The sequence below is a fragment of the Rhinolophus hipposideros genome, assembly GCF_964194185.1.
Source record: "Rhinolophus hipposideros genome assembly, chromosome: 22".
Lineage (NCBI taxonomy): Eukaryota > Metazoa > Chordata > Mammalia > Chiroptera > Rhinolophidae > Rhinolophus > Rhinolophus hipposideros.
In genome coordinates this window covers 6583713-6605170 of record NC_138068.1, presented here as the reverse complement: position 1 = coordinate 6605170, position 21458 = coordinate 6583713, and the positions used below count along the sequence as shown (strand labels likewise).

The following is a 21458-nucleotide window of genomic DNA, read 5'->3' as shown; positions in this document are numbered from 1 at the left end:
CTTTTTCTTCTCTTCCTCACTCTCTGGCTGAAAACCAGAGAAGTCGTGGTAATTCAGAGTGTTACAGCCATAGGAAACATCTCTGGTAAAAATCTTCCCGTGGACAGACTTTTTGAAAAGTGCCAATACATTGCTCTGATAAAGGATACATTCATTACATCTGGTATCTAGACTGGACTTCAATGCATTTAGAGATTACGGCAGAAGCAAAACATAGCTCTTGATATCAGACGATGGGTAAAGTGTGTACGATACCTTGTAAGAACTAGAAGAACTTCTTTGATGGGATGTCCCCATCTAAGAAATGAAATCCTGTCCCCCCAAACTAAGTGCAGACCTGAGTCCCTCACCTGGAGCTTCTATTCCCCTTGCTAAAATGCTCCCCACCCAGGTGGGCACATGACATAAGCAAGACTAATCAAAAGAAATCCTGTGTTTTTGCTGCACTTAATTAGGACAGAGTTACACTCTTTGTGCTTGGGTTGGCAAACCAGTAGGGGGAATATCTGGAGGTGGTGGCCCTGGCCATTACATCTGGAAGAGCGTGCCTGGGAACCAACACAGATAACAGCAGAGCCCAGACATCCAGCCCGATGACAGCATTTGGACACTTGGATCAAGCTGTGCCTGAAGTCTGTGGAATTACCATTACGTGAGCCAACAAAAAATTTCTTTTCCATTTATGCCAGTTTAAATTAAGTACATACTCAGCGACTTGGAGAGAATTTCAGGGACTTAGTCAGTACCTACTTCACTTGTCAATTAGTAGCAATCAATCTTCTCCTTGGGAAGTTGTCTCCAGGTTCTTCGTCTGTCTATGAGGCATGTAGGATTGGAGGAAGCAAGGTAAAGAGAATGAAATGGGAGGAAGTGAGTTCTAAGGAGCTGGACAGAAATAAAAAAACACCCACCAATGCTTTGTCTTCTCAGTAAAAGTAAAGGAAAACATTCACTTGGGGAAAAGGGGTTACAGTCATTTGAGAACTTAAACATTACAAAGAAGCAAAATATGTTCTAAAACATAAACTTACACACACACATCCAGTGTGTGTGAATGAGTGGGAAAGAAACCCATTGGAGTTACTGATTTTATACTCTTGCAAAGATGGAGATAGTTTACACGATTTCCTCAAGTTATTTTGGAAAGACTAAAAAGTTCCTTCCAGATGACCAGAACTAAGCTTTCAGTTCCTATGAAAATCTTGGGAGAAGCCCATCTGGAATCTGGTTTCAATAAAAATTTTCTCATAAAGCAGACAAACAGATGACATCCAAAGAGTTCTACTTTCCATGAAAAAAAAAATATGTAAGAGTTTAAGGAAGATAAAAAGAAATCAAGTAAGAATGCAGATGGCAGCTCCCAAATTGTTAGGAGAGTTGAAAATTTCGATGTCTTTAGTGCAGAAAACATATTTTGTATTGTATTGTGTGGTTTTGTTTTTAAGAAAGTCGTTGTATCTAGACACATGACTGAGAGCTTATCAATGGCATCTTTGTGTAATTGTTAAAGAACCTAGATTTCAGATCAGAAGGACCTGGGTTTAACTCCTAATTCCTCATGTATTAAATATGTGACCTGACCAAGTTACTTCTTATCTCTGTGCCTCAATTTGATTATAAAATGGGCAAGAAAATAACAGTGCCTTCTTCAAAGGGTGCTTGTGAAGATTAAATGACATATTTCTTATGAAGTGCTTAACACAGCAGCTGGTGTGTGGTGGGTCTTCAGTAAACATTGGTTGTTTTGTAACATTTATATATTATTATTATAATTATTCATTTTATTATTAATATATGTCTAAATATCCATCGTAAGAAAAGGAATTATTCTAATGGTTTAACCTACAAACTTGAATACTCTGGAAAGACTTCTTTAAATAGTCATGACATGGATTAATTTATCCTCAGAAATCTAAGAATCTGGGCCAGAGAAGTTTCAGGGATGCTTATTTTCCAACCACCCAGTATTCTTAGTCAAAACAAGGTGCTTCCTCAGAGTTCTAATTATATATTTAAAAAACATACACAGTTTGTAGCACAATATTCAGAATTTCTGAGGATTATCTTTTTATTTGTTTTGTTGTGTTGTGTTTTTGTCATGTGCCAAAGCTAAAATTTTCACTTGGTACAACTGTAAAAACAATACCTAGTGTTCCTGTTATGCTTCCCGCGTGCCAAGCATTACGGTAAATGCTGTATGTAACAAGAAGCATTTTATTTAGGTATTGGGGCAAACCTACAGATTAGGTACTCCCATTTGACAGGTGGGGAAACTGAGGCTCTGAAGTAAAGTCACTTTTCTAATGTCACCCAGCTCATAAGTGGTGGAGTCAGGATTTGAACCCGTGTTTGCCTGATTCCAAAGCTCAAAGTCCTAACAACATGTAGAAGACGTGAGAACAGAAGAGAGGTAATGAAGCTGACACCATTCGGTTAATAGAATCAGTAGATTTTCAAGGAAAAAAAAAAGAAAAAAACATGTACAAAAGGAATAAAGAACCTGTGTTTACTCATATCTGGGAACATATTGGTATGTGATTTTTCCAAAAAAACCCTAAAAATTAAATCATGCCATTTACCTGCATAAAACTATCCAGAGAGAGCCTCAGCACACTAAAATCAAGTCCAAACTCTCCCATGGACCAAAGCTCATGCCGCGTTCTTCCTTGCACCACTCTACACGCCACCCCGGTTCCCACCTGAAGCCCTTTGTACTAGTTGTGCTTTCCACATGGTCCTGCTTTTTCTAAGATCTTCCCATGGTTACCTCATTATCATTCAGGCCTCTCACGGTCTCTGAATCCCTCCCACTCACCCCATTCACTCTGGTTCTGCAGAGCATTCCTCAGCCTCTGAAGAGATCTCATGAATTCATGGTTTACTTGTTTGCTCCCCATTCGAACGTAAGCCCCCAGTGGACAGAGACTTGGTCTGTTTGAATTTCAGCTGCATCCCCAGTGTCTCCAGCAGTGCTTGGCATATGATAGGATTAAGACGGGGGATTTGATAGGGGCTGGCAAGCCCTGCGTGACCCCCACAGTGATCCTAACAGCTAATAGCCACAGAGTGGCGACCTTTTAATAACATTCACTTGGGGAAAAGAGATTACAGTCATTTGCGGAGATAACATTCACTTGGGGAAAAGAGATTACAGTCATTTGGGGAGATGGCGCTCTTTTCTTCTGAGAATTCCTTATCCAAATTCTTCCAGTTCTTAAAAGTTAAAGAGGGAAGCAGAAACTGGCATCAGAATTTTATTCACAAATGAAAATGACCCCCCACTCAAACACTCGGTGTGTCAATATCCTGTTCAGTCTGGACCAGGATAAATAAAGTGGAAATGCAACGCACACAGACTGCAAATCTTGTAAAAGATGCAGGACATTGTGGAGTCATGTGAACTCACGGAGGGGACCACGCACATGGCTGTTGCTGCACCAGGATCTGGCAGAGTTTAAAACAGTGCGTCAAAGGGGACGGGGAAAAGAGATGACGACCCACTAGGATCTTCCAAAGAGAATCATGTTTGGATATCAAAGGATTACCATGGCCCCTTGGGAAAAACTGACGAAGACCTCCAAAAGTTCTGCCAAAACTACCCTTGTGGGGGCACACTGGGGAGTCAAATAACACTTTAAACCACTGTGGTTTTCTGTGTTGTGCAAATGCATTTGTTGTTTCAAAGGTCTTGAAACAAGGATTCGTGTGGCAGGTATGTACGGCTTGGAGAAGATGTTGGATTTGAAAATTTCACGGAATGATCAGGTTTCAGATGCTTTCTTTTCATCTCACTGTAAGGAAACCAGACATCTTTGCCAAAACATTGTAGCACACAAGAAAGGAAGGGATGGATTTTACCGGGAAGGAGAGGGGAAGACTTCTCAACAATCAGCTTGATACAACATGTATTTATGTTGTATCAAGTTAGTTGTAACATAGTTACATGGTAACATAGTTAGTCATGAAAATCCTGGGTCCAGATGTGATGTGGACAAAAGGCTCACCCCACACTCGCGGAGACAGCATCCTCTAAAGTCAGCGGTAATTGTCAGTCACTGTGGGGGTAACCTGCGCTGGTGACACTCATGATTTCCACTCTCCTCCTTACTCACATATTTCCTATCATTCCCACATCTACAAAAGTCTGGAACATACCAAGATAGTTCAAATGCAAAACCAACCTTTGCTCCAACATGAGCAAATACTGTCACTCAGAGACACATTAGATGTTTGATTTTGTTTTTTGTTTTTCCCCTCAGTTTGACAATAACACACATTTCACATGTGTCTGCTACCCAAAATGATTAATCTCTCAACCCCTTTCTTTCTCTGTCTCCACACTCTTCCCTTATTGCAGTATAACTAATATCTTCAACCCACTGGGGCTTATCAAACTTGTCCATGTCCACACACACACAGACAAGCATTCAGGTGCAAGTACAGAGATTGTATGTATTCTTGCTGGTTTTTATAAAAATTGGATTATATTAGATATAATTTTTTATTACTTTTATGTATCATTGTTATGAATTGAATGTTTGTGTCCCCCTAAAATTTGTACACTGAAATCCTAAACCCCACTGTGATGGTGTTAGGAGGTGGGGCCTTTGGGAGGTACTTAGGCCACGAGGGTGGGGCCCTCGTGAATGGGATTAGTGCCCTTATAAAAGAGACCCCCAGAGAGCTCTCTGGTCCCTCCTCCATGTGAAGACATAAGGAAAAGACAGCTGACTGTGAATCAGGAAGAGGGCCTTTATTAAACAGTAAGTCTGCTAGCACCTTGATCTTGGACTTCCAGCCTCCAGAACTGTGAGAAATAACTGGTCATTGTTTAAGCCATCTGCTTTATGGTATGTTTGTTATACAAGCCTGAATAAAATAAGAAAACCCTAGTTAGCTCTCCTGGTCAATATGTTCAAATCTATCTTATCTTTTTTACTGCTGCATAGTATTCCTTAGTATGGAGATCCCAAAAGATATTTTAGCCATTACCAACAAACATTCTCACCATTTCCAAATTGTTTTTCCATTTCCAGTACAAGCAATGCTGGGATAAACTTCCATGTTCAAACACCCTAAGCTAGTGCTATATTTCTGTAGAATCAGGGGCACAGATGTGCAGTTGCTGCACCCATATCAATGTGCATTTAATTTTTAAAAATAGACACTGCCAGATTACTTTCCAAAAACAGGCTCTAGAAATTCACATTTCCAGCAGCCTTGTGGTAGAGTGAGTGTGTTTCTGTCTCACCCCCAAGGGTGGCAGGGACATGAAGCAGCAAGAACACTGAACACATATGCAGTACCAAGCACATTTTAAATGGTGAAGAACTTACCAGGGAAGGCCATGTGTTAGTCTATCAGTGCCGTCAGCTGCGAGGCACCAAAGGTAAGCTTTGGAGATGGGAGTGGGGATAGGTTGAATGCATACCACATAGAACATGGCTGGAGAGTGACTATTATTAGTTTGCAATTCCAGAGCACTGAGAGTAGCTAGCCAGGAAGTAGTAGGAGGCAAGGGGCTCAGGGGAAAAGGATGGGAAAAGTAGCCAGATCAAGATGCCATTACATTTTCCCGAGGAGATATACAAATGACCAGTCGATGAGCACATAAAATGATGGTCAATGTCATCAGTCACTAGAAAACGACAATCCAACCACAATACAACACCACTCCACACCCACTGGGATGGCCATAACCGACCAGTGTTGGTGAGGTTTTGGAGAAATGGGTACCCTCAGATGTTGCTGGTGGGAATGTAAGATGGTGCAGTTGCTTTGGAAAGCAGTTTAGCAATTCCTCAAAAAGTTAAACGTAAGAGTTATCATATGACCCAGGAATTCCATTCCTAGGTACATGGCCAAGAGAATGAAAACATAGGCCCATACAAAACTTGTCCATAAATGTTCACAGTAACACGGTGCATGACAGCCCAAAAGCAGAAACAACCCAAACGGCAACCAACTGATGAATGGATAAAGAAAATGTGACATTTCCATACAATGGAGTATTTATTATTTAGCCACAAAAAGAGTGAAGTATGGACACACAGTAGAACACAGTAGAACATGGATTCAATGCACCCTGTAGGTCTCCAAGCCCTGCCCTCTTCTCTGGCCCCACTCCAAAGCCTCCTCTCTTCCTTAGTGAGAAGGGGATTTCAGGGTTTTCCTCAATAGCAGATGTGCCCTTTTAACCGTGTTTGTGTTATGGGAGAAAATGTTAATTACATCATCACAGTATTAGCTAGGCTCTCAGAGAGCTTGGGTTTTTGCTATTACTTGCCATATATCTCCCATGGGTCTTTTGTAAAAAACTAAACTGGAGAACAATTATAATCCTGGTGGGTAAAAGCCGTTTCAGGTGTTTCCTTCCCAGACTCTTTAGGCTTAGCTTTTACCCTCTCCTTTTTGGGTGAAAAAGGTGAGCGGTGGCTGCTATTACCCCACCTTACAGGTTGGAAAAGTGATTGCTGAGTCTGAATAGGGGGTGTGGCCTCGGTCCCAACGAGGTCCTCCTCAGTGGAATAGCACTTTCTCTTTCTAGGACGATTCGCTTGGTCTGGTGGGTGTGCTGGACTCCACGTGCCTTGTAACTGCATGCTCTCAGAACCACCGGAGATTTAGTTTCTCTCTTATAATTTGCCACTGTCCGTGTGTGAGCAAAACACACAGGGACCCGTGCATTCAGCTGGAGGGGTGAGGCACTATGTAGGCTCTCAGGCCTGAGCCACCTCCAAGATTGTCTGATTCTATGAGAGTCCAGTCACACAACCCATTGTGGGTGGGAGTTCAGGAAGTGACAGTGACTCTCCCCTGAGGTCTCCCTCTCCTAGGCTGTGTACAGATGCCGTGGAACAGTATGAAACAAGAGCTAAGGCATGCCATCTCTTCATGAAACACCTTCCTGTGACCTCACTTTCCTCCCCGACACCCCGATGGAATTCAGACAAAGCAGTGGAATTGGGTGAGCAAAATACACCCCTCTCAAGTAGGAGGTGATTTTTTTCATAGAAATGATAGTGAGTCTTTTTTGACGATATTGATTTTCTTAAAGACTTCATTGTACCTTGATAGGATTTTAAAATCAGATCTATCTGGTTGAAATATTTACACACAATAACATTCTTCAACTTTCATAGCACAACTCAGTGGGTTTTGACCAATGATATAGGCGTATAACCACCACCATAATCGAGATAGAAAACCTTTCCATAATCCCCAAAGTTCCCTCGTGTCCCTTTAAATAACCCCCCTTCATCCACCCCTGCCCCTGATTGTAGAAAACCAGCTGGTGTCGTCGAATTGCTTGGTATGGAAAACCCACACCTCTGGTGTCAGAAGTGGTGTGAGTAGTAGTGTTGAGAAGGGAAACAGAAAGGTGGTTTTTTCTTACACTAGGAAATTCTAAAATCTCTGAGATGATTCATCTCCTCCTTGTTCAGGATATGAAACTGCAGCTCAGAAACTCACATGTAAATGACAGCAACCATCATGTAATAATGACAGCTAGTCATACAGAGCACTTACTATGTGCCAGGCATGAAAATGTGGGCTTTTATTATATCTCATACTATGTTGTATGCACTTTTATCATCCCACTTTACAGACAAGAAGGCTGAGATTCAGAGAGGTTAAGTAACTGGTTCAAGGTCACACAGCTGGTAGGTGGCAAAGACACAGCCAGATTCCAGAGTTCTTATGCTCAACAACTGAGCTGAGCATAAGAACTGCTTCTTCTTATATAATATATATATATATATATATATATATATATATATATATATATATATATATATTCTTCACATAGTAGGGCCCAGCCACTTTTGATGCATTGAATTTATAGTCTAATACCCCAGGATAAAAATAAAGTAGATAAACATCTTGTCCAGTTTTTAAAACTGCCCTCATATCAGGACATTTCTATTGTTTTATATACTTTCTCAGTTTCTGAGAAATGCCTGAGTGCTGGGTAATATGTAATATGCTTCATGAATGATCTCCTTTAATCCTCCCAGCAATTCTTTGTGGTAGGTATTCTTATCCCCACTTTAGAGATGAGAAAACTGAGGCTGAGAAAGTCAAATGACTTGCTCCAGGTCACACAGCTAGTAAGTTGCAAAGGAGGGATTTTTACCTAGATCTGTCTGACTTCAAATGGCAAACTCGCAGTGTTTTCACTCAATTGCTTTCACCTGATCTGCTGTAACTCCATAGCCTCTTCCATCTGTCATTCATACTCAGAAGAGATGAGTGTTGTTAAGAGTTGAATTGTATACCCTCCCCCCAAGAAGATGAAGTCCTTATCCCCAGTACCTGTGACCTCATTTGGAAATAGGGTCTTTGCAGATGACCATGTGAAATTAGGTCAAGTAAGGTGGACCCTAATTCAGCGTGACTGTGTTATTATTAAAAGGGACAATGTGGTGCTCGCTTCGGGAGCACACATACTAAAAGGGACAATGTGGACACAGAGACAGACACGCATAGAAGGAAGAGGTTGTGAAGACACAGGGAACACCATCTAGAAGCCAGGGAATGCCTGAGGCTATGGGAAGCCAGGATGGAGGCAGGACACAGCTTCCCCCTCAGAATTCTCAGAAGGCACCCCCTCTGTCGTCACATTGATTTCAGACCTCTGGTCCCCAGCACTAGGAGACAGTATATATCTGCTACGTAAGCCACCCAGTTTGTGACACTTGGTGAGGGCAGCCCCGGGAAACTAACACAGGTGTTTGCAGAGCTGGCTCCTGGCTTCCACCCCTCCCTGGTGCCTCGCCATAAGCAGGATTGCAGTCCCTTTCCCCCCAGCGAGGAGCAGACTGTTTCCCAACATGACACTGACCTTCCTCGTACAGTTGAACCGTGTAGGTCGATATGATCCTCCCGTTTTGAGCACACTCACCCCCGGATGACACCTGCAATAGAACATGGGCCAATAGCAGTCAAGTCTTTCGGCAAAACCAGAAGAACTCGAGGCCGCAAGGGTAGGTACCTCACAAAACTGAGCTGTGTGTTTAGAGACTGCCCCGGGCTTCTCTCATGCCTGGGAGAAAATAAAACGCATTCCAGGGACTGGATTCCTAAGATCACCGAGGACACTTCCTTGTTGATGTTTCAGCTCAGGCTCCCCACAAGCGGGACGCCCAGGCTAACTGGGGCACTTGTCTGATCAGTGGGGAATGAGGATTTAGCACGCTGACTCCCAAACCTGGGAGTCCTGCACATACAGGCAAAGTCAGCCAGGACTTCCGTCAGCAGACCGTGACAGACACAGGAAGCTCTTTGTGGCTTTTTTTCTGCTCCACACCCACCCCCTCCAGCTTTCCTGTTACCACCTCTTTCCAATTTTAGGCCACTGCCCTGATTTTTGTTCTCTTTGGTGATTTATTGCAGATAGTAAACAAAGATTTATACATATGCATGTATATTTATGCACACATATACAAGCGCATATATACATAGATACACTCACATGGAAAGAAAAATGTTGCAAAAGAACATATGTTCTAAAAACGTCATTTTAATAAGAAAATATTCTAAATTATACCACTAATAGTTGACATTATTTGCATATTAATTGTATGCTATCTTCTTTGCATATCATCTTATTTTGCTAACTATTAATAGTATAATATATGTTAATGAGTATGGAGAAAAATATTAAAAACTAAAAGACTACATAGCAACCTCCTAAAGGTAGGAACCTCCTGGGGGGATATGGAAGACTTTTCCTTTCATTATGATCTTATAATAGTTTTCATTGTTTAAAACAAGCCTGTGTTCTTGAATTTATCTTTAACTCTACCAAAAAGGCACAAAATCTAAACATTATACGGCCATTTGACCCCAAGGTCATGAATGGCTTTCCTGGGCCAGTACTTGGTATGCAAATCTGGTTTATTTGGCTCACAGAATTTTTAAAAGTATTTTGGAATCAGTTGCTAATATCAACACTGTTTTCCAGCTCCTAATGAAAAGTATGACTCTGGAACATTTCGAGGGTATATGTTGGCTAGAGTTAGCAGCCTTCCTTCCAGTGGGCCCCACCCAACTGCTGCACTCATTTTTGTGACTGCCTCACCCCTGGAGGCCAGAGGCTCCCAGACTTGGAATCATTTGGGGAGTTGGAGAAACTGCTGATGCCTGTGCCCACACCCAGAGGTTGTGTTTTGTTGTTCCTGGGGGCTAGTCATTAGGAGTTTTAAAAGCATCACAGGTAATTCCAATACGCAGTCAGGTCTGACACCTGCTGTGAGTTTTCAGCCCATTTCCTCAAATCCAGCCTTCCATTCTGAGCAGGAGTTCCTTCTCTGACATGATTACTGTTAGTTAGAGATAGTAGGTACTAGATAGGTAGTAGATAGGTACTAGAGAATACCTATTAGTGTGTAGGTATTCTCTTCCTCTTACAGGGATTTCCATGTTTAACTGGGTTCCAAGTCTTAAGCTGAATTGATCTCAGAAATACTGATGGTGGATATTTAGACTTCCTGCCACCTGGTCATAGAAGAGCTAAGGAGAAGCATTTGGGGGTCCTGAGGCTCAGTCTTCCAGAACAGCCTTTTAAAAGAGGGATTCCTAAACTAGAAGCCCATCCCTTGGCTGCAAATGCTACAGCTGGGGAGCTTTGAAAGTATGGGAGCCTGCCCTCCCTCCCACACGCAGATTCTGATGTAACTGATCTGGGGTGCAGCTCCAGCACTGCAAGTTTTCACAGTTTGCCAGATGACTGCAGTGTGTAGCCAGGCTGTGAGCTACTGATATAAACCTGGGTTTCTCACCCTCCACACGCTGACATTTTGGGCCAGGTCCTTCTTTGTTGTGGGGGGCTGTTCTGTACATTGCAGGATGTTTAGCAGCGTTCCTGACCTCTACCCACTAGACCAGTAGCACCACCTGAGTTGTGACAACCAGAAATGTCTCCAGACATTGCCAAGTTTCCCCCTGTGGGGACGGGCAAAATTACCCACTGTAAGGAACCACTGGTCCAAACGCACCTGGGAGCAGGTACCAAACTGGCTCCACTGGAATCACCTTGGAGGTTTTTAAAGACGCAGGATCTACCGACTCCCTGCCCGCAATTCCTGATTCAGCGAGTCTTAGGTGGGGCCAGCATTTTCAACAAGCTCCGTGAGGGATTCTGGGGGTTTGACTACAACTGAACAACCCGTGAGAAGGGCAGCTCATCATCCATCATGTCTGTGATGAGCACTGAGCAGCCCGTTTATTCTGCTGTCACCCCCAACTCTATCCTCTAGTAGCTCCCCAGTGACCGTAACTACGCTACCTTGTATGTGTCTGTTTCTGAATCATTCTCTTGGTCTTCAACTCTTTGTGGAACACTCATTTGGTTACCCATTGTTCCTGCAATGGAGACAAAATGAGAGAGAGAAATTAAAACCCAGGACAAACATAAGTCTTAACTCATATCTGCGAAGGCAATGTGAAGAGAGCTGACAAGGCATACGAGGTCTGACAATTACGTTCACGAACTTGTCTCAACGATGTTGCTAACCTTTTTCGATGTCAGAGGGGTTATTCATTATGAATTTGTACCAACTGGACAAAGAGTTAACCAAGTTTACTATTTGGAAGTGCTGAAAAGGCTGCATGAAAAGGTTAGACGACCTGAACTTTTCGCCAACAATTCATGGCTCTTGCATCACGACAATGCACCAGCTCACATGGCACTGTCTGTGAGGGAGTTTTTAGCCAGTAAACAAATAACTGTGTTGGAACACCCTCCCTACTCACCTCATCTGGCCCCCAATGACTTCTGTCTTTACCCAAAGATAAAGGAAATATTGAAAGGAAGACATTTGAATGACATTTAGGACATCAAGGGTAATACAACGACAGCTCTGATGGCCATTCCAGAAAAAGTTCCAAAATTGCTTTGAAGGGTGGACTAAACGCTGGCATCGGTGCATACCTTCTCAAAGGGAGGACTTCGAAGATGACCATAGTGATATTCAGCTATGAGGTATGTGGCACTTTTTCTAGGATGTATTTGCCAACATAATGGTCAGACCTCCTTATGTGTACTCCCACCAGCCCAGGATAGACCAACTGTTTAGTTTCATTTTGGGGAGTGAGAGGAGATTTTGGACTCACTACTCAAAGTCAAATGTAGCCCCAATTTTCAATTGCAGGTCGTTGCTGGGGGCAAATACTTATCATCATGAAAAGTGTATTTAGTGTAGGTAACGTTTTCTTCCCTCTTAGCTGGTCACAGCTATTATATCAAGGAGATATTAGGATGAGGAGACTTAAAATAATACTTAGAATTTTTAGTATTCTCTGATCCTCTCACTTAATTAAGTCTCCTGTCAAAACCCTTCCTAGCACTGGCATTTTCTTTTCCCCTAGCATTCAGCACAACTTGTAATTATAAACTTATCTGGCTATATTTTCATTCCTTCATTGATTCAACAAATATATGCAGAGCACCAGCTCTGCCCCTTATGCTGTGCTAGGAACTAGGGTTACAACTGTAAATTAAAGAGTCAAGTCCCCCTGACCTTCCAGAGCTGCAATCTAGGAGGTGGACAAACAAATAGACAAGAAATCCACAAACAAGGCCATTTCTGATGACAAGACAGCCTGATGCAGGGGTTATAGACAGAAAGCCGAGAGCCAGACAACCTGGGCTTGAACTCTCTCTCTGCCCCTCGTCACTGTGTGTCCTTGGATGAGTGAATTAGCCTCTCTGTGCCTTACAGGACTGCTACAAGGACTCAATGAGGTAATGCTTGTGAAGTGATTAGAATAATGTCTGGCTCATAATAAGCAATATATGACATTTGTTAAACACAACACATAGGGTTCAATGCTATGAATAGAAGTAAATTAGTAACATAACAAGAGGGGGCATGGCAGAGGGCACGAGGTGGCAGTGCTAGGTAGGATGGTTCTGGGATGAAATAACTATTGACCCAGACTTGAAGGGCAAAACAGAATATTTAATTTCTGTCTCCCTTTCCCCCAAAATTGTAAGCAGCATAAGGGCAGGGTTGTCTGTCTGTCTTTAACCACCACCGTTTCTCCTATTCTCAGCATTACATTTGCACTTATCAGGTGCTAATTATTACTTATTGATTGACCGGGAGGAATAATCATTGATAACTATCTGCTCTGGTGGCTTTCAGAATACGAGCCAGGACTTTTGCTTTTTGGTTGAAAGCAGCCAGTGCACCTCCAAGGATTTCCGTGGGCCTCTCGCCTGCAGAATGAATTTTTATGTCCTGGTAATTGACACACCGACTAATTAGACATTACAGAGGCTGTAAAAGGGTCATAGATCTCACCTGCTCTCTTGGGGGATTTTGGTAGAGAATAGAATCTGGGGGTTTATATGTTTTCCAATCACACCATGCAATAAAGCTGAGCTGTGCAAGAACAGGACACTGGTTATCTTGCAATATTTTCTATTTATAAAACCCATGATATGCACAGTTACAATTGATCCTCACTTCATCTACACATGGGACATTATGAATATAATATTGAATCTTTAAGATCAGGGTCAGCAAGTGACAGCTGTGGGAGAAATCCAGCCAACCTTCTGTTTCAGTACGGTGCGTGAGCTCAGAATGGGTTTTACATTTATAAGAGGTTGAAAAAAAAATCAGACTCATGAATTGTGACACATAATAATTACATGAAATTCAAACATTGGTATTGATAAATGAAGTTTTATTGAAAGACAGTCATGCACATTTGTTTCTTTGTCGTCTGCGTCTGGCTGCTTTCATGCTGCAAGGGCGGCGTTGGGTAGTTACAGCCCAGACTGTACGGCCTGCAAAGCCTAAGATATTTACTCTCTGGCTCTTTCCAGAAGTTTATCCAGATCTCCCTGGGTAATGTATACACATTGTGAAAATAAGGGGATTGAGGCAGCTGAGAAATTAAATGTTACTCGTAGTAGGACTGACCAGGACGTAAACCTACTGTGTATAAAATAATAACAACAATGACTCTTACAACCATCAAAATGATAAAATAGAAATAGCAATAGCACCACAACAAATTTCATGAGTGCTTACCATTTGTTGAGAAACTGTTCTCAGAGCGTTACTCAGAGTAAACTAATTTAGCCCTTACAGCAAATCAACAAGGCAGTGAGTAGTTCCATCATTCCAATTTTACAGATGAGAAAACCGAGGTTCCTAGATTAAATGCCTTGACCAAAGCCACATGTACAAATATAGGCACACTGGACTGTGTTTCCATCCAAATCCAGCTTTTTACACAATTAAAATGTATTTACCAATGGGTCACAAACTTTGAAAGCTCCTATTAGTCGATTTAATTCCAGTCCCAGCTGGGGAACACTTTCAATAAAAATGTCTGAGGTTAGGAAAAATCTTTGGGCTGGGAGAAGTGTGACGTGTGCAGGCAAAAGAGAAAGTTTTTCATCCCTCCGAGTTGGGGTTACATGACCCTGTTCATTGCACATTTTAAGTGGCCTGTCAGGACTGCAGGGCCACGGGGGCACAAAGAAGAAAAAGCCATTTATTTGCATGTTTTTGACAGTGAGAACCAGGATTCACATAATATTGCTTTCCGCCAGCAGTGATAATAATATATGTGTTGTGAAATTGTCCCTGCCTTTCCTTCGAGTTTACTGGAGACCAGGATTTTTATGGGACAAAACCCAAAAGGTTACTGCCACCTACTGGCTGAAATCAGTCTCAGCAGAAATGAATATATCCCGCCTACAGGTGGAGGTCAAAATGCCTGGCGAGGTCAAAGGAAACGCTTTTACATTTAGCAGTTAAACCTTCAGTTACAAGTTGGCAACAGAATGGCAAGTCTTTTAATGCCCCAAAGGGACACATCGGGCGTGTATGTAGAGCTTGTCATGTGTCAGCCACGTGCTGAATGAAGGCTCTAGGTAGAGAGCAGGGTAGCCTGTAGGGTAAGAATGGGGGCTCTGGAAACAAACCCCAAGTTTGGAATGAGTGACCCTGGGCAAGGTACTGAAGGTTGCTGGGCCTCAGTCTCCTCTTCTGTAAAGTGGGGGATAATCATAGCTCCCACTTTAAAAGGCGGTGTGACAATGAAATATATGGGAGACGCCCTGAAGAAGACCTGGCATATGATCACTGCCCTGATTAGGATTGTTATCATGACTATCACTGATATTTTCAGTCAGTGTCCCCCAGATTTGCCTGGTAGTGATAAGCACCTGAGGAACCTGGCAATACTTTCGATGACCACCAAAAAGTCAGGTCAGGGCCCTGGATCTGTAGTTGTAGCAAACACACAGGTGATTCTCACGGTTGGGCACATATGGAAAATACCGCCTGGTGACCATCTGTCCGGGGTGTCCCGGGAATGAGGGTGTTGTGCGATGCAGGACCTTCCTGTCAAAACTGGGAAAGTGCCGGGCCAACCAGGATAGGCTGATCATCCTCTAAGCAACTCTAGGATTCTGTGAGGTAAGGACTCTATTTATCCCCATTGAACAGATGGCAAAACGGAGGCTCAAAGCGGTTCAGGCAATAATTCCTGTGATGTTTTTCTCTGGTCTCCAACAGATGAGCAAAATAAGCCAGACAGAGCATTTTTCATCCAGGAAAATATATTTGTTTGAAAGAGCTAGCTTGTATTTTGAAAAGGACAAAGTTTGAAGGTGATGTCAAAATGTCCTTTTTTTCATGAGCCCATGGTGTTAGTTGTTTTGTTTTTATGACCTTATTTGACATTGAGCACAAGCTGCCATATGGCAGAGGGTTTTGTTTTTGAAATTGGAGTCAGGTCTGTGGCCCTAGCATTTTGAGAATGTGGGTGAAGTCTTTCGCTGGGGCCGGGGAGGGGGTTGGTCACTTCCTGGCTCTGTCCTTGAGGCTGGTCCTCAGATGGGGCCACACATAAGAATCACCAGTGAAGTTTAAGTGCCTGTGCTCAGGCCCCAGCCAGACCAATTCTATCAGATTCGCTAGGGCTCGGGCCTGGGCGTTGGTCTGTTTTCAAGATCTCTAGGTGATTTCCATGAGAGCCAAGGTTGAGAACTGCCGTCTTGGATATTTTGGGGTGAGCAAGCGTCCCCCAGCCAGGGTTCTCTCCAGGGTGCCACCTATCCTGACACAGAGAACCAGGCTGGCCATGCTCAGATGCAGGCAGGGTCCTTAATCATGGTCACACAAATCATGGTCAGCCCAGACATCAAAAACATTCCCAACCCCTTCGGGGCACTCCTCTGGGCCTTCTGGTTGTCAGACTGCTGATGAGGACAAACCTCCCGGGTCTCCAGCTTTCCTTCCCTGAGACTGGGTGTGCAGGGCTCCTGGACAGACTTACCTTTCTGCGTGGCTGTGGAGAAGTGAGGCCCCCGTGCCCCAGGGAGGAGGGCAGAGGGCTGCCTGAGTCGGGAGCAATCTCTCTCCCTTTCTTGTCTTGGCACCCCCTTTCCTCTGAGGAAAAGAGCTCTGGAGTGACATAGGCCTCCATAAACCCCACGATTATAATACTTTGAGGGAAGCACTGTGTACCCTCCAAACACATGTTTCTTGAGGAAAATGACAGTATTCATAATGACGACAATGATAAACATTTTGGAGTGTTTTCTATGAGTCGTTCATATATTGGCTTGCCTGGTCCTTGCAACAACCCTCTGGTTTGGATGCTATTATTTCCTCTAATTGCTGATGAGAAACTGAGGCACAGAGAGGTTGTGGCACATAAATACCACAGTGCTTATGGGGAAGGTTAAATGAGATGGGTGTGTGCCTGGCATGGAGTGAGTACCCAACAAATGGCAGTGAGAGATAGATAGATAGAGAGAGAGAGAGAGAGAGAGAGAGAGAGAGAGAGAGAGAGAGAGAGATATGCAATGTCTGTACTGTTTGGCCCCAATTCTCCAGAGCTATATATTACTATTTCATATTTTAGATCTTGTCCTATTCCTTGATGTTACATTATTATAGTACAATGTTCTCTTTAGAAATACACTTCTCTTTGTTTCTGATTCACAATAACACAAGAGCAGTGTTTCTCGAATGGGGAAGGAGGACATTGCCCCTCAGGGTTCAGTTAGAAATGTCTGGAGACCTTTTTGATTGTTGACTCAGGGTGGGGGCAGGTACTGGCATCTCATGGGTACGGGGTAGAGATGCCGCTGACTATCCCAGGGTGCACAGGACGGGCCCCCAGCACAGAATGGTGTGGCCCCAAATGTCACTAGGGCCAAGGCTTAGGGACCCTGTTTTCCAGGGGCTGGACTTAGTGATTTTCTCCAGTGCCCCTAGGGACCTCCATTTCTGAAGAGCTGGTTAGAGAACTAGTCCGTGGTGGCGACAGAGCACACCCTCCCGCCTGGGTTCAAATCCAGGCTCAGGCCAGCTGTGTGTGGAAGCCTCCACTCCTGGTGTGTGAGGCGAGGGCTGAGAGGGTCGTCACAGATCCACCCTTATCAGTGTCCTGGGAGGGTGGGAAGGATGCAGTGATATTTAGCCCAGTGACCCTTTCCCACCAATGACTGTGTTCGTGTCGTCCCATTTTAGTTACAGGTTAATCATAAAAACCCTCCTGGAAACATGCAACAGCACACACGGTACAAGGTGCCCCAGAGAAAGGGCAGGCCTGCAGCTGCCTTGCCAGCCGGCAGCCAAATGACTGTCCAATGGAAGGGGGAGGTCCTCGAAGGGTGGAATGGTGGCAGAATTAGTCACTGAGTAAACAGAAACACCTTTGATCAATGCAGTGGAATGCAGGCAAACTGTGAGCCCTCCTCACCACACAGCTGAGGGCAGTGCCAACATGGCCAGGCTGGCACACCCAGCAGAACAAGCCCTCTGCCCCCCAAATCAAAAGACAAGGCTGATATAAGTAAAGAGAACAGACCTGCTCTGCCAGGTCCCGTAATCCTGCATCTCCCCTTGTTCCCCAGCATTGTGCTGGGAAAATGGTAGAGGCTACGAGGGCAGCCATGCCCAGGGATACAGGCTGCCTCCTGCACAAGTGGACATGTGAAGACTGAAGTCCACCCATCACTGTGCTCCCCAAGCCCTGCGCCCTGTGCCCTGGCCGGGGACTGTGTGGGCCCAGAGGGAGGGGTAGCGTTATCACAATGGAGCTGGGTGTTGTAGGAATGCTTGGTAATTGATGTCTCGCTGTGGCAACACTCAATTATATTTGTATAAATGGTGGATGTTCCTAGAAGGCTTAGACTTCACTATCTTCTTCTTAGTGTTGCACCAAACATTTTAAAGCTAATGGTGGTAGCAGGTAACATCAACTGAAGGCTTACTCGGAGCCAGGCCGGGCCAGGATTAGGGTAAGGCAAGCAAAGCTCCAAGGTGTAAAATGCAAGAGGCGTCCTCTCGCGGTTGGGCAAGTGCAGAATCCACACCTGAGAATGAGTGTCTCTCTGCATTTTGTCCCCAAGGTGCCTCTCTTGCTTCACCCTAGTTCTGGCCCTGGGACCTGACACTTCCATTGTCTCCGTTTTTTTTTTTTTTTTTTTTTACAGCAGCCATTACTTCCCCATTATGCAGATAAAGAAACTGAGGCCAGTGATGTAATCCCCTCACCCCTAGCATGTAAAGTCCATGAGGGCAGGCAGCTTGCTTGTCCTCCTTGCACATAGTGAGCCCTCAATTCACATTTGGCAATTAAACGGATAAAGCAGAGTAATCATCCTCAGAACAGGAAACTATGAAGAGGCAGAGAGCTAGATTGGGCCTGTTTCCATGTGGTCAGGCACTCAAACCCTTAACCACTTTGGGCCCAGCTCTGGGCAGAGGTGAGAGAAGCTGCCAACACTGACACACAACAGTGTGTAACAGTGGAGCCTGAGTGGACAAGTGCCCTCGAGCTCCTTAGGCCTTTCCATCTATCTCCCGGACATCCCCTGGCATCAGACACCGGTCTCAATGGGCTCTAAAGGACCCGATGTGCTCCAGGCCTTTTTCCTAAAAAGACCACCTTTCCCAAATTTCAGAATTCTTGGGAACAAGAATCATCCATGATTGGGGACATTGGCTTGTTAGCCACTCTCCTTAAATTGAAAACTACCTAGGCGTGCCCACTCTCTTGGTTTTTATTTAAGGGGAAAGCAGGATATATGCACCCCAGACCTGAAGTCAGCAAGGCGTGGATGAGGGTGGGGATGTGAGGCGCTCAGCAAGGAGGAGCCAGAAAACTCAGCCATCAAGGTGAATAAAGTATTTTTTAGCACGGCATTTAAAATCACCAAAATGAACGCTGTTACTGATCCTATCTTAACACATTCTGCTCATCATAGATCTACTGGTATTATTTTAAAAAATGTTTGAATATTGCCTTAAAATATAATTTATTTTGATGACTGAGTTTTTTGGGTGTCCCTGAAATTCTGCACCCGCGATGAGCGCCTCACTGCTGTCACTCAAATCGGGACCCTGATTGGATCCCAGGTCCACGATCTCCTTTCTGTGAGACCTGGGAGGCATTCCTCCCCTTCCCCCACCCCAGGCCCCCAGCCTCATCTTCCTAATTGTAAAATGGCAACGATGCTAACAGCAGCAACAATAACAGCTAACATTTATTAAGAACGTAGGCATTGGTCCTCTCAGCCCTCATGAACTTCACTTTGATCTTGGTACTATTCTTATGCATATTTTGTAGATGGGAAAACTGAAGCCTCAGAGCACCCACCCTCTAACCACCACAACTCTTCCAGGCAGGAATGGGTTCTCCAGAGGGCAATGCAAATTTTTGGAGTTGTGCCCCTGGGATTTGAATCTAGTACTATATCAATGGGTAGCCTCGAATGTTAAATAACACAATTTATGGAAAGACCCAGATTCATAAAAGGCACACAAAGAATCCTCCCTGTCTCCTCCACTTCCTTAGACACTGCTCCTTGGCACAGACTCAAAGTCAGCTTTACCATGGGGCATTCTTGTCCTGACAGTGGTCCCCAAATTGCATAGCTTCTGCTGATTCCACCCCCCCAAGTTTTATACTATAAATGACCTTCAATGGTTCCATGCAAATAGGAGCTATTTCTGTTGCTTTGTACCTGACACTGCCCACACTCACACTTAATCCTTATATAAACCTTTTAGGGGAGGCTATCATTGGGTCCATCTTACAGATGGTGAAACTGAGGCTTACAGACACCCAAGGCCACACAGTAAATCAACGGCAGAGCTGGGGTCCAACTCGCCCATCTCTGACCTCCAGCTTCTATGTTTCACTGCCTGCCACACAAACAATAAACCCTCATGCCGTGCTTAAAGGACCTGGAAGGGGTTACCTGTCGAGCCCCTGGTGGGATATCTTCAGCCTCCTGGTGTCACCTGGAGCTGCTCCGGCACAGGGTACCTTGTCTCCAGCTCGTACTGTCCAGTAGCAGGCTGTCAACTGAGCAGGGTCCCCTGCTTTTTGCTTCCTCATCTGGAGCCTGCCGGCTGAATACACAGGGCAGGGCAAACACAAGTCTGGGTGGGGCCCTCCTGTCCCCTGACCGCCCTGTGGAAGCAGGTGCTCTTCCTGGATTCAGGGGCTGTCCTCAGCTCTCCAATAGAAGCCGAGCACCTGATGGCTCTCATGCCTCTGCCTCCCTGGCACTCCAGGCATCCTGTCCAGTGCCCCTCACCCACCGCAGCCGCTCAGGTTGACCTGGTAGCTAATTCCCTTCCCCGGTAACCATGGGTCATGCATGGTCAGAGCAGGGAAAACACGTTCTGTGAGGTTTTGCAGTTCAGTGTGCCTTTCGCCTGCATTTACCCCAGAACACCACCTCCACCACCACCTGACCACCCAACTGGAAGGAAATAGCATCTCCCCACCACCCCGCCCCCACTCACACAAACATCACTCCCAAAAGGCTTTGGACACCAGACAGCAGGTAACCTGAGGGTGGTTCATTGCTCCAGAGACCGGGCATGGCATTGGAAAGAGCATTCTTTTCATCTGCAGGCTAGAAATTCAAGACAGGCTGTTTGATTTATTTGATTCCAGCAAGGATATGTATTTAAGTGTCTCACAAGGACCCATGCAATACAGTCTGAGAGCATAGGTTAAAAATAGCAAAAGGAGATAGAAAAATAAGAGTGGGTACATCAATGGAACCAAGGTTCTAAATGGATGTGCATGTCGATCCACAGACTTGCGATGGAGATATGGCTTTGAGCTTCCTGACAGCCAGTGCAAAAAGGGAAACGTGGTAATTTTTACTATTTAGTGTTCTTGAGAAACCATTTAGGAGCAATGCTAACTAGTAATTATTATGGCTTTATTCATTAATATGCGCATCGAAGCACCTGTCGTGAATATTTGTTGAATGCCAGGCTGTATATAGGCCTGTCTTTAGAGAGAGGATGAAGGAGGTTCTCTCCCCACCCTCCCTGGGCTCATTATAATTGAACAGAATCCTACAAATCAACCTGGAACCATAGAGTGTGATCCCCATTATGAAACCAAAGCCAAGACTGCTGAGAGAAACAGGGAGAGCCAGAGAAGGC

At 44.4% G+C, this 21458-nt stretch overlaps 1 protein-coding gene across 11 annotated transcripts in view; it reads right to left on the bottom strand.

Annotated features, from left to right (window-relative positions):
* The window catches only part of BCAS1 (brain enriched myelin associated protein 1), a 78879-nt gene extending 58279 nt beyond the window's left edge, over nt 1-20600 (bottom strand). For 5 of the 11 annotated variants that reach the window (XM_081034503.1, XM_081034506.1, XM_081034512.1 and 2 more), the window contains exons 1-3: nt 20249-20564; nt 11291-11367; nt 8846-8918 (exon numbers count right to left, since the gene is read on the bottom strand). In XM_081034503.1, the coding sequence (XP_080890629.1) occupies nt 8846-8918; nt 11291-11362 (145 nt within the window). In that variant the 5' untranslated portion in view covers nt 11363-11367; nt 20249-20564. Of the gene's footprint in view, nt 1-8845; nt 8919-11290; nt 11368-20248 lie in introns of all 11 variants that reach the window. The other 6 variants (XM_081034507.1, XM_081034513.1, XM_081034511.1 and 3 more) reach the window with 5 other exon arrangements.
* Between the last annotated feature and the right edge of the window lie 858 nt (nt 20601-21458).